This window comes from Argiope bruennichi, chromosome 3 (genome assembly GCF_947563725.1).
Source record: "Argiope bruennichi chromosome 3, qqArgBrue1.1, whole genome shotgun sequence".
NCBI lineage: Eukaryota > Metazoa > Arthropoda > Arachnida > Araneae > Araneidae > Argiope > Argiope bruennichi.
The window spans coordinates 3726710-3744033 of record NC_079153.1 but is presented as its reverse complement, the minus strand read 5'-3'; the positions used below and the strand labels follow the sequence as shown (position 1 = coordinate 3744033).

The 17324-nt window shown below is 31.6% G+C and overlaps 1 protein-coding gene across 1 annotated transcript; it reads right to left on the bottom strand.

Moving 5' to 3' along the window:
• Nucleotides 1–4923: 4923 nt before the first annotated feature.
• Nucleotides 4924–15565, bottom strand: LOC129963445 (prisilkin-39-like). The gene is made up of 3 exons (XM_056077818.1): nt 15461–15565; nt 8199–8548; nt 4924–6625 (listed from the first exon to the last, which is right to left on the bottom strand). Exons 1-3 carry the CDS (start codon nt 15461–15463, stop codon nt 5095–5097), a joined length of 1884 nt encoding a protein of 627 aa, XP_055933793.1. The 5' UTR covers nt 15464–15565; the 3' UTR covers nt 4924–5094.
• Nucleotides 15566–17324: the final 1759 nt, after the last annotated feature.

Genomic DNA, 17324 nt, shown 5'->3' with positions numbered 1-17324 from the left:
TGTTCTGATTGTTGACAACTATTATCAACGGATGCGGACTTGATTTAAATTATTTTTAGATTAGTTGCATGCTTTTGTAATTAAATTGTATTTATGTTAGTTGTATATTTTTTGTATATGCTTATAGTTTTAAGTACATCGTTTTTTAAGTAGTTTTTTTAAACCTGTTTTCGACCGATTATTTTAAACGATTCATTTTATTTTCTTTGTGTTTGATGCATTTAAAACTAAACATTGTTAATGAATCGATCTGCTCATGCTGAATCTGAGAAAATTTTGTTGACAAATTCTTGAGATATTACATAAATTAAGAAAGATATTCTTTAGTGTCCATAAAGTTTAAACGCTCGGTGACTCTGTTTTCAGTAATCGTATTATTAAAAAAATGCTTTGTTTCAGTAAAAAATATTATTATATTAATTGCAGATTAATGCTTTCCACTTTAATTTAAAGCATAAATTCTACGGGAGCTAACAGAAAATTAGAGAGATACATATTATGTTATGACTGTTGGCCTTTATAATATTATGAGTAAATTATATGACTATCAAAATTTGAAGTTTTAAAATATTTTGATGAAGAATCTATTAAAGTAGGAATTGCGTAAAATATTTAATTATTAAAATTTAAAGAACATTAAGATTGGCGAACCGGCTGGTCGCCAAAGGTAGCTAGTATACAATAATACTATGTCATTCCTTATTTGCCTTACATCTGTACTGTTTATTGTATACATGAATTTTCCGAATGAACATTATGGTGCCATTAAAAACGTAACTGCCGTGTGAATCATCTTCCAGTTAAAAGTTTTCTTTCGCGATTCTGAAACTTCTCTGTCTTATTTGTCATGCAAATTACTCAGATAATAAACAGAAACTTTCTTCTTAAGCTTTTAATGATGGTAAGAATAATCACGCGATTTAATATTTATGAGGCTGGTGACCTGGCATAGGGGCAGCGCGCTTCCCCGTGATCTGGGCGTCCTGGGTTCGAGTCCGGGTTTGGGCATGGTTGTTCTTCTGTTGTTCTACTTGTGAGATGTGTGAATGCACCCTCCTGTGAAAAGGGGTTGGGTAAGCGAATGAGTGATGCGTGAGTAGAAAAGTCGTACTCTTGGCCCAAGTTGACGCTGCTATAAAAAAAAAGAGACGTTCCCCCGCCGACATAAAATCGCTGTCTTCGTAACAGCGGGCTTATCCGTGGCAAGTGCCATAAGAAACAACAACATTTATGAAAACTATGAAAATGGTCTGAATTTCATTGCAGAAATGTAATATATTGTCGGAAATCATGCAAAAAAAAATTAATTTTAAAAATTTGGAAAAAAAATGCACAATACCTAAAATTCTATCATTAAAGAGACAATTTCCTGAATTTTTAAATGATGTAAAGATAGTTTTTGTGCAGTTACATTTCAGAAATCATTACTGAAACATTTCCAAACTTCATTTAATATATAATTAATTAATTCTTTAAAAAAATTGCTTGAAAAATGCACATTCTCACCTTTCAAAGTATATTTGTGTCGACTTCCAAATCTTTACATCTAGCAATCTTCCTGCAGAACAGCAAGCACAACATTCTCTTTTTATATAAGTAGGGATTTGATTGCATCGCTTTTCTTGTAATATTATTATTCCATATTCAACTGATTACCTATCTAATAACGCAAGGAATTTAATATTATCACATTGTGATAATATTAAATTCCTTGCTGCCAGAACCCGCACATTTTTTAATGCTCTACTAGTATGCTTTGCAAGCAATAGGATGCATATATGCCCAATTTTGATTTGCATTTTGGTACTATATTTACATAAAGAATTCTTAAATATTACTATATATTTTATACATCTATTTATTATATTGGATTTTTTATATTTAAAAAAGCTGTTTCCTGACAAATTAAAGCACGAACTTTGACATAACAAAATGTACAATAATAAAACAATTTACAAAGTACGAAAACGATCGGCACACAACTACCGACGTGCTGGCTATACTGACAGGTTTTTCCACATGCTTGGAATGTCGACATTCAGTTATTTTGCTAATCATTTGTCAATCAATCGCAATGTTAGTGAGTAAAATAAGCTTTCGCCTAAGGATCAGGAGGGAAATAGTCTCGATCAGAGGAGGCTTAGAATCATCTTGAGGATGAGCAGCCTTGAAATAGTCTCGTTGAGATGCAGCGGGATTTATTATTTTGTACATCTCAAAAAGGCAAGTTCATTGAATGTATATAGAAGCCATTTTTAGCAAGATTGAACTGAATTCTATTAGTTTCATATCCAACTCATATTTACTTTTGATTGACTCTGACCAAAAATCTTCTGCTTCCAAAAACTGTTTCATAATACTATTGAAAATATTATTTATTTCATGAAAAATTGATATCTTAAGAAAAAATCATTCGTACTTTTTGTAGACTGCACAGATGAAACAAGCCAACTTATCTCTCTTTCATTTTAAAGCCATTTTTATTATGTAGCGACCATTAGTAATTATGGGCACTGTTAATGATACACAGCTCAGCTGCTGTAGCTTGAAAATCAGTTATCATTCAAATGTATTCTCAGTTCCTGTTTAAATGCTCTTTGCCTTAACTTCCTCTATTATTAGAATATCAGCAGTCCATTTATTTTACGTTTTCCTTCCGTTTTCTTAGCTAATTTGCAAAAGCAAAACTGCGGAGGTACACGCACATTGTAATTACTTCTCGATCAAGTACTGTTCTTCCTCTATGCGAGGGAAAATCTTATTGCTTTCAAAAAATTCTTATAGTAATATTTTCTTTAAAATAAGAGGTAGGAAAATTTGAAAACTGACATCTTTTCTTGCGTCTATTTTTTGTTTTATCTTTCTTCGGTACTTGGTATCATTTATATATCTACTAGCTGGTATAGGCGCGTAGCTGCCGCAAAAGAAATAATTTTGGAAATATCGTTTGAAATTTGAAGTAGCTATATTTTTTTTTTAATTAGGAATGACAGAAAGATTTTTTCTTGTAGAAAATGAATACATTCAATGAAACTAATAACATATAAAGGAGAATAAAAATAATATTTATTCTGTTTTTTTTTCACTCTATTATTCAAGTGTACTTTAGAGTAGACAATATTTTTTTGTTTCCCCGTCGTCAGCAAAAATAAATAAATTTTTTCGCTGTCAAATTCGTGAGCATTCAACATACAACTGGCCATGCGATAAACATGGTTTTTCTAAGTTCAAAGCAATAAGTTGACAAAGTTTTATCGCCATCGGATGAACAGTACGGCAGCGCATAAAATACGAAAAAGCAAACATACATTTTTATATATTAGATAGATGATAACTGTATTGTGCCTATAACCTTCGCGTAAGTGCAAGCAATAAATTGGCGAAGTTTTATCGCAATCCGATGGATGATGCGATAGCGCATAAAATACGAACAAACAAAAATTTATTTTCATATATTAGATTTAGTTTGGCAAGAAGTTTCCATTTCGGATTTACAAGAGTCATTTTGAGGTGGGATTTCCTGACAGAATGGTGGCTGGGCCTGTACTCCCCTCTCTAAAATTTCATGCCGAGTCAAAGTGAAGATATTTGAGCCACGACAATATATTTTAGGAGCGCTACACAGTGTTCAATTTAATCAGTTCTCGAATCCGTAATTCTCCTCTACGACAGCCAAGACCTTACCATCGGACCCATGTGGCCCTTTTTTCTAGTAAAGGATTTAGAAATGGTTATGATGTTAGAATGGTAATGGGTGGAATTTTATTTATTCAACTGTAGAGCTTATTGCCGTGAATGCAGTTAATATGCGTCATGTCACAATCACATGAAAATGCAATGAATGCGAATGTCTACTAAATCTAACTACTCACTATTTTAAGTCAGCAGTGATCCCACTTTCTTTTATCTTCTGCACGATGCACAATGGGTTGCAAATTTAGATGATGCAATGCACCGGATGCCTTCCTCGTGAGCATAAATAACTTCCATTCTCAACAATAAATTCTTCCGTATAAGTACTAAAAATGAAATGACGAGGAAACTTCAAACTGTTCATCCATTTACCTTGCTCTAACTAACATATTTTTTTATTATTATAATTTCTCTCTCTCACCAGAATATTCAGCATTCCAAGCCACCTTCAAATTTTTTCTCTAATTTCCTAAACACAGTATTATTATGTGAGAATGTTTATGTTATGCCATTGCCAAGCAAATTTATAGAAAGGAGATTATAAGCTACAGTTCCCGGCAAATAGTCCATCTGCTAGCAAAAATGGAATAAAAATCGCTTTTCAATTATAAATAATACTTATTAAAGCACATTTTACTTCAAAGCAGGCATTTTACTTTTTCTTGCTGTTTTTTTTCTTGTGTTTCGTTTAATAATATATTTTTTCATATTTTAACTTATGAAAAAACAATTTTAAGCAAAAAAAAAAAAATCACTTGTTAGCATTCTTTAAAATTTTGTGTGTTATGATAAATTATGTTCATGTTTTATTTATTTTTTTAATTTCGTGCTTTTTTTCTGTTACGTTGATTTTGTTCTTTTATAATGTCTTCTTGGCAACAAAAAGTTAAAATAGATATAATTATAAAGTTAATAATTATAATCCGTTAAAGTAGATATATATTTTTAAAAATTTGGATTAATAGTCTCAAACCATTCTATTCTATTATTTATTCATTCATTTTATTTTATTTTAAAAGTTTACGAGAAATACAATTTTAGTTAAATTCTTACTCAATGTGTTATTAAATACTTCGCTAGACGAAGTATTTTTCAAAAAATAATATGAAAAAATGTAATGTAGTTTTATGAAAAATTCCAAATATTGCTATAATTGAATGGTAAATCATTGCTAAGATGCGGATCAAAAAATTGCTGGAATAGATGAAAGAAATCATCTTTATTCTTTGGTTATAAAACATATAAATATAAAAATAACAAATAACAGAAAACAATATCAGGTTAAAAACAAACATAATGACCACTGTATAAACAACAATGTACTACATATTCACAAGGCGCATCCCATTATCCTATGCACCAACCCAAAATAAGATATATATATATGAAGAGTCCTTAGTTTTAATATAAATGTCCGTATCCGCCGTATATGGATTGATCTTCACTGTAAGATTGTGGCTTATCTTCTCTGGCAGTATCATAGGACCTTCCGTAGCTCGCTCCTCCGTACAGTCCATGGTCAGCATGAAGTGCTGCTCGCCTTGCTAATCCCCCACCATACAAACCTCCTTCGTGACTTCCAAGTTGTCCTGAAGAACTTCCGTATGTTTCTATTGTTTTGCTGTATTCTTTTTTAGTAACGGCACTGTATACTTTGCCATTAGCGTCAGTGGCATGGGCACCAGGCCCGTAAGAACCGGATGGCGCGCTTGCACTCGACCGGTAAGCAGACGATGAGCGAGCACTGGCACCATAGGCACTGGATGGGGCAGGACCATATCCTCCGCTATGAGCTGGCTGTGAATATACATTGTGAGGCCTTGAACCGTAACTGGCAGGTTGGGGAGGAGCAGGGTATCTGCTGCGTGATTCTGGGGCATAAGAGTTTCGTTGAGCGTTGCTGTCGTACGAAGATGCTGATGAATATCTGGCAGGAGCCTGAGGTCTATAACTGCTTGGGCTGGCTGGTGCAGAATATGAAACACCTGAAGTATAACCGCCTCTGGCAGATGGGGCGTAACCACTGTGGGAAGAAGAAGAATATTTGCTACGAGAAGAACTTGATTCACTGTGAGCTGAGGGTGCGTAACCACTATGGGAAGGAGGAGCATATGCACTATGAGAAGGTGCTGCATAGCCACTTGGAGCAGGAGGAGAATAACTGCTAGGTGGAGGTGCATATCCGCTGGAAGCCGGGGGAGGAGGTGCATATCCCCCAGAAGAGGGTGCTGGTCCGTATCCGCTTGAAGATGGAGGTGGTCCGTAGCCGCTGGAAGATGGAGCTGATCCATAGCCGCTGGAAGATGGAGCTGATCCATAGCCGCTGGAAGATGGAGCTGATCCATAGCCGCTGGAAGATGGAGCTGATCCATAGCCGCTGGAAGATGGAGGTGGTGCATAACCACTAGGTGCAGAAGGAGAGTAAGCGCCATGAGCAGAGGGTGCGGAGTGAGAACTGTAGGAAGGTGCAGAATATCCGCTACCAGAAGGTGGAGGAGCGTAGCCGCTGTGAGACGATGGTGGTGAATAGCCTGCGCTAGAAGCTGGAGCATAACCTGAGCTGTATGCACCATATGGACTAGGAGCAGCCGATTGTGGTTTTGAGTATCCTGATGGTGAATGGCTGCCTAAAGAGGATGAACTATAAGATCCATAGTTTCGTCCAGCATCATAAGAGCTGGATGAATGACCGTACGAAGATGGTTTCGAATAGCTGTATCCACCGGATAAAGATGGTCTGGAATAATCACTTCCATATTGAGAGTGACCACTGTAACCACTGGCTGGTTTTGAGTAACCACCGGATGAAGATGATGAAGGACCACTGTAGCTGCTTCCATGTCCACTTGCAGGCCTGGGATAACTGCTTGGCGGTTCACCATATCCACCAACTGGTCTTTCATAAGAATCAGGGTGGGCATCGGATCCGCCACTGAAACAAATTAAAACAATTCAAATGAATCAGTTTTAAATCGGCATGCTAGTCAGTGATAAAATTTTTAATAAAAAACACAATTATATGCAGCTGCAAAATTTTGAGAAACAGCTAATAATTGGATAAACAAGATTAAAAATAACTAGTGCAAAAAATTTATCAGACAAAATTAATTTAATTTTAAATTTTATAATTCTAATTTACAACAGTAGAGAGTCTGGGAAACATTACGTTTAAAATTTCAGCAATTTAGGACAAACATTTTGCTTTTCATTTTCTACAATGCTAGTCGAAATGTTATTCATCTATTTCAGAGAACAAACACTTTGTGCTACTAAGTGTTATGATACTCATCAAACTTTGAAAACAAAAGGGTGAATAGTGAATTATTCTATTCTATTGGCAAATGACCTTTGAACATTAGTAATCAAAGCATCGCATATCTTGTGACTTTTTGGAAAGGATTGGGAAATTGAAAATTTTTGATACATTTAAACCCTTTTTACTCGAGTGAAGGTACCATTATGAAGGGTTTTTTTTAGTTTCATTTATAATCTGTCTATTAAAGTGATCGGTTTAACAAATATCTCTAAATTATGATGAAATGCTTTAATAATCTTCCTTCTTTAAGAATTTGGTAACGATTTTTCTATAAAACTAAAGCACAGTAATACGAAATATAATTTACCAATGACAATTTATGGTCTAGAAACTTCAAATATTGAGCCAGAAAACAATCGGATGATTCTGAGTGTAACAACTGATGTAAAAAAATTTTTTAATTATAATAATCCCCATGATAGCTTACTAAAAATGCACTTTCTTCTGTTTTGAAGAAGCTATAAAAGCTGAAAAGATTTCGCATCTATTTAGTACACAAAAAGAGGAGTCAAGTAAGACTACTTTCTTTAATTTAAAAAGCCCCCGTCTTTCGATATTTATAAAAAGACAGTTCTAAATTTTTAAATTGGCATCAAAGAAGAAGTTTGTGATACGTGGAATTTCGATCAAGGCAAAATAGGGAGAAGTGAGTAAACAAAACCTTGTTATTTTATGAGTGATCGTCGAAATCTTGTTTTACTGCTTGTATGGAAAAAAACTGAAATGATGGTTTCAAAATTATATTTATATAAATCATAAAAATAATACTCCTTTGCGTATTCTTCTGTAATTGCCTATTTTAAGTTAGGTAATATGGTGAATTAGAAATATACGAAATGGCGGATTTCTACAAATTACATAACTGCATCAACTTGCAGATCTTAGTTAGATTTCAATAAATAGTACTCTAAATTTATTTGTTTAATTGGCATTTTGTTTATTGCATCTATATAACTGTAAGACACAGTACATTTAACCAAAAAATGTGACAACTTTCTCGACAAAATTCAGTTTAGGTATTCGTTTAAAAAATCATTTAAACAAATTTTTATTTTCCATTTAAATAAAAGATCAAATTTTAAATATCAATCAAATTTAAATGTCAATAAAAATTGGAGAAAAACTGCTGAATAGTAGTATGACAAATACTATTAACAAATATGTGAGTATTTTTTTTTTAGAGAAATACCTTGAATAAGGACTTTTAGGCCTTCCATATTGACTGGGAAGCAGTGGTCCTCGATTATCGTAACCTCCACCGTATCCTCCGCCATACCCAGATGAAGGCTCTACCCCCTTCCTGTACCCACCGGCCTGATGTTGATCTTCAACTTTCCCGTATCCACTGGGAGGATAGTCATGGACTAGTCCATATTCATTCTTTGGGGGTGATGGTGCTGGGTAACTGCTATAAGATGGCCTGGCTTCTTGAGTATCCAGGTCCTGAGTAGCTTTCTCAGATGTCTTTTCTTTTACCAGTTTCTTGGATTTTTCACCGGACACCAGCAAGATACAGACGGTTAAGATGACAATCGACTTCTGCAAAAATGAAACAATGGAATATTATATCAAATATTTTTGGTTTATAAAATGGCAAAGTTACATTTTTCAATTTAGTTATATTAAAGTCCAGTTTTAAAGCAACACTAAGGCTATTTTGGGACGGACCTCGTTATTTTGAACAGCGCTCAGATGACAAGGACGACACCTGAGCTGGCTCCCCCCCCCATCCAATCCAATCCACACCACATCAACGGGAGGACGTTTGGCTCCGGCGGATTTAACGTTCACCAGACCCGCTTACACGACGGTTCTTCGATGGAATCCGGTTTCGAAAGCGAGACCTTACCACCAGGTCAACGTAGCCTCCTTACATCCTTATTCATGAAAAGCAAGACATAATGGATGTTTTTCGAAACTATCTAGTGAAAATACTCTTGAAATTCGTAAATTTAGCTACATAAATATTATAGCCGAAATAGTGCATGTGGTGAACAAACTATATAAAAGATGAGAAGTAGAAAAAAGAGTGGAAGGAGTGAATTTCAAAATGAAAATAAATCGCTCTGAAGCTCTATTATAATTTTGAAGTAAGCAGAATCTTAATGTTTAATTTAGTGTACAAATAATACACTTTTTAAGAAATGTTTTTATATATCTGCATTATATCCATTTGTCAAAGTAAATAAACATGTTTGATGTGTCATTACCGATATAATTAATACACACTAAGTGATCAAAAATACCCGAACACTTTCATATGAAGATAGGTGGCTACGTGGACAAGTCGATTTTTTTGGCATAATATTCTTAATGTTTGAGGAATTTTCTTTATAAACACCGTTTGATGCTCGTTTCTATTTTTTTTGGGGGGGGGGAGTCATATTGATTTTTATATTCACATCTACATAAACCTTAATGCTATTTTACTATTTTTTCAATCTTCGGTAAAATTGTCTTACGAAAAGTCTCATAAATTAAAATAGTAGTCAGTATAAATAATAGATTAGGTAAATATTATCGATTTAAGTATAAATATTAGATTATTCAAATTTAAAGAATATCAATCTGTGTTAATCTTTTCGCCACTGGCGTCTCTTTTAAGCAACCCCCATGAGAACCAGCTCAATTTTTTAGAGTATTCATTGGCATTTTGAGAGAAAAACACTCCAACAAGAAAAGCGCCAAAAGCACATTTACTTCATCTTACAATTGAAATTCATCTCACTGCAATACTCACATCTTTCTAGATATTATTGGTTTTGGTTGGAATCTTTCGGTAAGTTTCTCTATAAACCTGGCTTTAAAATTAAAGAAGAAAAATTATGCTATACTTCACGCATGTGCAGTTAAAAATTAATTGCTAAAAATACTTACATTTCGTCGAATATTTAGAAATTTTACAATAGGTATTGAAATAATTTTTTCATCGCATATTTTGTAACTTTTATATGCTTTGATAGAAAATTCCGCATTTCACTAGCAAAAAGTTTGAGAAAAAAAAATTGTCTTCGTTTGTTTATATTTTTAAAGTTTAGGGAAATTAGGAATAGCTTTATGTATATTTTGCTTTTATTTTCCTTTTTCAATATTCTTCATAAACCGAAAAAGGAATAAAATTGTTTAAGTAATTTAATTTGGTAATTAAAATACTTTCCTTGAAAATTTCTCAAGTCAAACTTTTACTAATTTATTTCAAAATCTTTTAATGATCGTGTAGAAAGAAAGCTTTTTATCAAATGAATAACAATGATATTTAACACTTCTGATTTTATTGAAGTCCATTCTTTGGGATTTTTATGTTATTTAACATATTTGCTTAATTTAAAGAGATCTAAAGTTTAATTAAAAATTCCACCATGAATATTGCATAAATATTTAGTGGAATTTAAACGATAATTTTTTTTCTATTATCATTTAATTAAAAATTAACAAATTTATGAATGCACTTTTAAAAAAAACATTCAAATAAAAATTTCCAATTATTTATTATTTATTATTTGGCAATAAAAAATTAATTAACTTGACTGCATTAAAATTCATTATTAAATAAGCAAATCATTAATATTAATAAAATTAAAAATTAATTTGGCTGAAATTAATTGTCAAAATTATTAGATAATAATTATATTTATATAATTTTAAAAAGTTTGTTTTACAAATTCTATCTAAAATGTTTGAAAACGCTGAAACATGAAAGAAAAAAAAATTCCAGTTCTTTTTTTTATTCACTTTAATTATTATCATGAAGAGAAAAATAAATTTTCTTAACCATGTTTATTAAAATAAATAACTCTACAAGTAATAAAGTAAATAACTGAGAACCGAGTCTGATAATAGATTTAAAGTCGTTGAAATAGTATTTACTTAAATAAAGATTGCCTTTTTTTATACAGGCAAACTGTAGAGATGTTTTTGAATCCCTGTTAAAGAAAGTCTTTTAAACAGCACAAAGTAACAAATTCATATCTTAGATACAGTCCATCGACTTTATTCTGTTATAATTCTTTGCTAATTCTCTAAAATCGCGTGCTCATTTATTAAACACTTTAGGGAAAATTAAACTATTTCAATTAGTGGTTCCTTTATCGGAAGGCAGTGGCAGGAAGACTATCAGCAGATAAACTTCTTGATTGAAGAAAGGAAATTTAAAGCATTGAACTAGACGCACGGAAATAAAACTACTGTAGATTTAAAACGATAGCGGGAAATGATTTCAATACTTAAAATACTTAACACTAAAGATTGCCGACAAAAGCATTTCGCTTCACTTCCTTCAAATGATATAATCGTTTGGACTTATTCTGAAATATATAATTAATCTGGGGCATTAATCCACTTAAGAAAGTAATAAACTGTATTTTCAGCGTTCTACTTCTACAAATAGATACAATTAATGAATGGTATAAACAATGGTGTAAAATATACAGAACAATTGCGGTATGAATGAGATCTAATTTCAGGCCAATGAAACTAGAGTAATCTTTGGTTTATCAGTAGATTGTCCACTCAGAATATTCTTTACCAAAACGATTTTTAAGAAAGTTACTTCAGTTTGGTATAGAATAACTATAAATATATAATGAAATTATTCTTTTTAATAATAAGCTCTAAGCTAAAGAAATAATCAAGAATGTGATATTTTAAAATTTGTCGCATGACAAATAGTATCATGATTGTGATGGGTAAAAACCTTTTTATTGCTGATATTTTCCTGCAGAATATAAATGAAATTAAGACAGTGGTCTAATAAAATGTGTCTTATGTTATATTTTCAATCTCAGCAAAGTTGTTTCTTCATAATTTCTGCACATTTGCATTAAAACTGAAAAAAAAAACTGGAATAAATTCCAAAATATATGGAATAAAAAAAAATTGAGAAAGTTATAGCAGCATTCTATAAATTTATGATCAGCATATATATTAAAAGAATAAGTCGGATTTTCTTAATTTAAACTCGTAACATATATTGAAGCAGTGAAAAATTGAGGTTTTCTTAATAACCAAGTTTGATTCTTTACCATTAACTGTATTGAAAGAAAGAGCCTGCGAGTAACAGAAATTGATAATATTCACAGGAAATCCCATTGTTCAATACATTTGGGCGGCCATGTTTGAATAATGGCAGTATTCAATAAACTACATAATGTAATCAGCTGGAGTAGTCACCCTAAAACATTCCCGGAAACTCTTTAATAAAGATGTCATCAACTCAGTTTACTTGAAATTTTGAATTTGGTAGGAGGAACGAATGCCTTTATAGTGTTAGAAAACAACAATTAAGAAATATTTGCATGAATTTGGCATTTTTACTGGATTTATCATGTGATCCTTGACGAATTGTTTTTGGCGATTAATTCCTAGCATGCAATTAGACTCGAAAATCAAATTTGTATTTTAGACGCTTTTTTTCCAGAGAATTGAGAAGGTTCCGGTGGCCTGGTGGTAAGGTTTTAGATACGAAACTGGGGGGGTTTATGGTTCGAGACCCGGTTCCACCGAAGAACAGCCGTGTAAGCGGTTCTGGTATACGTTAAATCCGTAGTAGCTAAATGTCCTCCCGCTTGAGTGGTGTCGAAGTTTGGAGAGTGGGTGCCAACTGAGATGTCGTCCTCGTCGTCTGACCACGGTTCAAAGTTACGAGGCCAGTCCCAAAATAGCCCTAATGTAAAATAGGACGTTAATATAAGTAAAATCCAACCGATTGAGATCAAAGTTTCGCCCAGAGCTACAATTGCAGGCATAAAAATACATAACGCGTTTGAGTAACTGCCTCTGTGAATAATGGTGTTCATATGCTTGTGAAGGAATACACCGGCCGCGTGTCAACCTCAAGATAGCTTTGGTTGCAACTTTGAGAAGTATCTACACTTTTATTATTAGATCTGTGTACCAAATTTCATCCACCCAGCTCTCTTATCTTTGTAGTTATTGTTTTAACTTATATTTGGATGGCCAGACAGACAGACTTTTCTTAATGAATTTCGCTCAAAATTTAATAGAAATCTACAAATTAGGAGTAGTGAGCATATACCGAATCCACCCCCCCCCTCTTCTGACTCAAAGCGGTTTTGAGTTATTTTTGTCTCAGACAGACAGACATAATACCAAAAATGAGTGTTTGAACTCCGTGATGTCTAAAACATTGAGGCTCATCAACATCGAATTATTTGATAAATACAATATTTTCTCTATAATTTGAATACTAGAAAGTAAAAATTGAAAACGATATTTCTTCAAAAGTAAATTTTTTTATTCAGAATTGTCGATCTGTATTTTTTTAATTGGCTAAAATGAATTATTTATTCAAAAGGGGAAAATATAGCACCATTTTTCACAACGCATAGGAAAATCCTATACATTTTTTAAGCCCGTGGAAAAAAAATCAGAAACTGAGAGTGCTCCAGTTGTTACTTCAGGGTTCCATATTTCAAAGGCTACGAAATACTGCTTAAACATTTAATGTTTTGCGAGTACCGTTTCAGATGAAACATTTGATGATTTTTAAACGAAGAAAACTAAAAGAAATACTATCATTGCTGTCATTTTTTTTTCAAAACTTTAAGGAATAAATCATGCATTGGATCATGTTAGCTTTATTCAAAAAAGAAAATATTTTTTTGTTCATTGTTTCTTTTAAATGATCCATTTAAACTTTAAAACAATTTGTAAATCTGATTTTCAGTTTTATCGACAAAATAAATGTTTCAAAACGCACAAAAATTGTTACAGAGAGTAAACAAATATACCGCGAAAGAATTTTTTCCTTCTTCCTTTTCGGCAGCTATTTCCAGTGAAGTTTATGGATTTTCCGAAGCACGTCGTGTTACGTAGCATTAAGTAACCTTTTTAATAGATTTCCGAGTTTTTTTTTTTTTAACACCGATCGTTTTTGTTGATAGTTTTTTGCCTTCTCGCACTGGATGATCATTTTTTGACCTGTTCCAAAAATAAAAGATAATATCATTAGTTTGTTTTTCTAGAGCATTCGTTTTTTCTGGAAATCTGTAATAAAATATTAGTTCTGAAGTGCTGGACAAAATAATTGTTTTATGTGTAAATTTTAATTTTTTTTATTTATGTAATTTAAGTTTTTGCTAGTTGTGAATTTTAAAAGGAAATAATATAATTTAAAATTGACAAATTATGCTTTAAATTATAAATTTTGTTCTTTTTCTTTCACTAGCTAAAAATAACAGAATAATAAAAAAATGTCCACTTGGAATTTTTTTTTATTTTTAAAAATATTTGAAATATTTAGGTAAAGAATAACATTTAAATAATAGCTTCTTTGTACCAAACGATTATAAATGAATCCATTTTCTAAAATAAGGCATTTATATATTACGTGAAAATTATGTGAATATGTATAAAAACTGAATAAATAAATAAAAGAAATTAAAAAAAAACAAATAAATTACAAATAAAACGCCGAAAAAATGTCGGATAATAAAAAAGCTACATAAATAATAAATTTTTGTAATTATTTTCCCTTGTCCAGTCTAATTTTATCTACAGTACTGATGTAATGGTGACATGCTGCACATAAACAGTAAATATAAATAGCAGAATTCTTCATCAGCCAATTTTTTTTAAATAAATCAAATATAGTTAATTTCGTTTTAATTATAATCGTTATTTATTTAGTAGAAAAATAAAGAAATTAGGATATTTATTCGTCAATGTTTTTTTTTTTTTTTTTGACCATGAGGCAAAATTTGATATTATCCAGGAATAATCCAGAACATCTGGTATCTTAAAGCTTTTCATAATACTGCTACCAAAATACAATATGTTATTCTACCTAAAAATTAATATTTTTAAAGGCGGACATTATTTCGCAAATTTTAGAGGAATCAATTTTTTATTTCTCTTCAACGTTCCATGAATTCAATGCGAAAGTATACCATTTCCATCTCTCCAGTTCTCAGGAAAAGTAAAGATTCATTAACAGAGAGGAAATAAACTTCATTTTCATTATCCAACTAAATTGGTAAAAGTTGAGAAAAAATATTGAAATCTACTCTTCAAAATCGACATTTCAACTAAATCTAATTTGTCACTTTTTAATTATGAACTTATTTACTTCTAAACGATATTCAAAGTAAGATATTTTTGATGTGAAACTAACTGTTAAAATCCAAATTCAGATTAATTATTTTTCTCTTACTTCAAAAAAAAAATTATTGAACATTGAAATCATTCTTGTTCATAGTTCATAAAAAAAGACAACACATTCTTTTCACCATTAAAAAGTTTATATGAAACTTATGAGTATGAAAAGTAAATGCGCTTATGCAAAATAAAAACTTTAGAAAAATATTCAATTTCATTTTATTTATGAGTTATTAAAAGTTATTTAAAGAAAATTATTGCATTTAATGGGAGAGAAATGATGAAATTATTTTGAAATATTAACGGAACAAAAATATCAGTAATCCATCCACTTACCATCTCTGCGGGACAAGCCGATCTTGTTAAAAAAGTATTAAAAAGTGTTCCCACTTTCCAATCGATCGCGCGCTTTTATACCTATCGCCGTAACTGTGAAAGGGGCGCGGTCACGCAACGCTAGATTTGTCTGCTCTTTATTTTGGTTGCTGCTTTTCATCTGTGCTTGATTGTTTTTTTTTTCCGTCGTAGTGTGAGCTAACTAACCGGTGCTTCAGGGTTCACCGAAGAAGTGAAAGTGGCTCGGAAGCTTTCTGTTTGTAACACATTGCGGTAAGTTAGAAAAGGAGAGAATCGTCCTTGTCAATAGAGAGGGCAAAGGTGTCTCACATAACATGAGGTTAAATTGTTGAATAAATATGAAAAATTTTCTTCGCTTTATTACTTTACAAAGTATATTTTTTATCGTTAGTAAGACATATCCGAGCTGCTGAATATTTCAATAGAATTTTTCGGAAATAACTAATCAAAATAGCCAAATCAGTCCCCATAGTAAAAGGCGCATACAACCTAATTCCATTCGAGTTCTATCCCCCCCCATAAATAATCAAAATATTATTTTTATGAATAATTATATCATAAAAGTTTAAATCTAACAATTCTACCGAATTTCATGACGTCAGAGCATTATGAGCTCGTGTAAACTAGTTTCAATTCATTTTAATCTTTCCCTCAATTTATAATAACTATTCCAAATTATGATGTGGAGATGCTCTTGACTACTTCGCCACATCGTGGAACTCCGAAACGTCCCGACGTCACCGTTGTTGTTCGAAAAGCATTAAGAACTCTTATCATATGGAATATTGCTATGTAGTGAATATATTTTTTCATGTTCTTGAAGAATGAATAAATTATTATGAATCTAATTTTATTTAAACTGACATTAAAAGTGAGTAAGAATAAGAAACAGTATTTCATTTTGTCTTTACTTCTAAATTCACTTTTCATTTCTCCAGTTTAGTTTGGTTTAATTATATGCACGACCCGTTTTAAAGCAACACTAGGGCTATTTTGGGACGGATCTCGTCATTTTGAACCGCAGTCAGGTAAAGAGGAAGACACCTGTTTCCTTTTCACAAGTTCTACCTATTAATATTTTACTAAATGTGTGTTTTTACTAAAGCTGAAACAAAAAAGTGTAAGTTAGAGTTAAACATTTCGAACAGCTTTTTCCTCAACAAACCTTTTTTATATTTTCTTGCAATTTTATTTTTCCAGTCAAATAATTCAGCGAATTCATTTTTTAATTGTTTGATTAACTAGTCGCCTTTAACGACCAGCAAAGAATCGTTCAGCATCGAAGGTTTATCTATACTAAATAATATTTTTCATAACTTAATGAATGTAATATCTTGGAAGATAATTCAATAAAAGAAAATTATGATTCAACAAATAAATTCAGTGCATTACAGTGAAAAAGGCATTTTCAAGAAGATAAGAACGTCAACATATTTTTATATTATCCTTAAATCTTTTTATTTTGCAATAAACAACAGAGATGTTTAAAAATAAACCATCTTTAAACCATTTTAAAATCATTTTAGCATTGCTTACTTCTGAAATTAAACCTTAATTATAAATGCAACAAATTTCAAAAAACACCCCGAAAGCGTGCTTTAAATAGAAACTTACTTATTACAGAAAAATAAGTCGTCATTTCATACTTTTATCATGAATAACAGAAAAAAATGCAGGATGAAATATTTACAATGGCAATAAAAACAATTAAGTTTCTTCTCAACAGGAAATAAATTGCTGTAAAACATGCTTTAAATACTTTTAAAGATTTATAAAAAAAAAAAAAAATGTGCATGTGACAAAAATGTATTGTAACTAAATTGATGCGGTGAAAAGATAATTT

Excerpts from the sequence above, each read along its gene's own strand:
- LOC129963445 (XM_056077818.1), bottom strand. Across the intron at positions 6,626-8,198 it reads CCTAAAAGTCCTTATTCAAG|TGGCGGATCCGATGCCCACC; the intron begins GTATTTCTCTAA and ends AATTTGTTTCAG.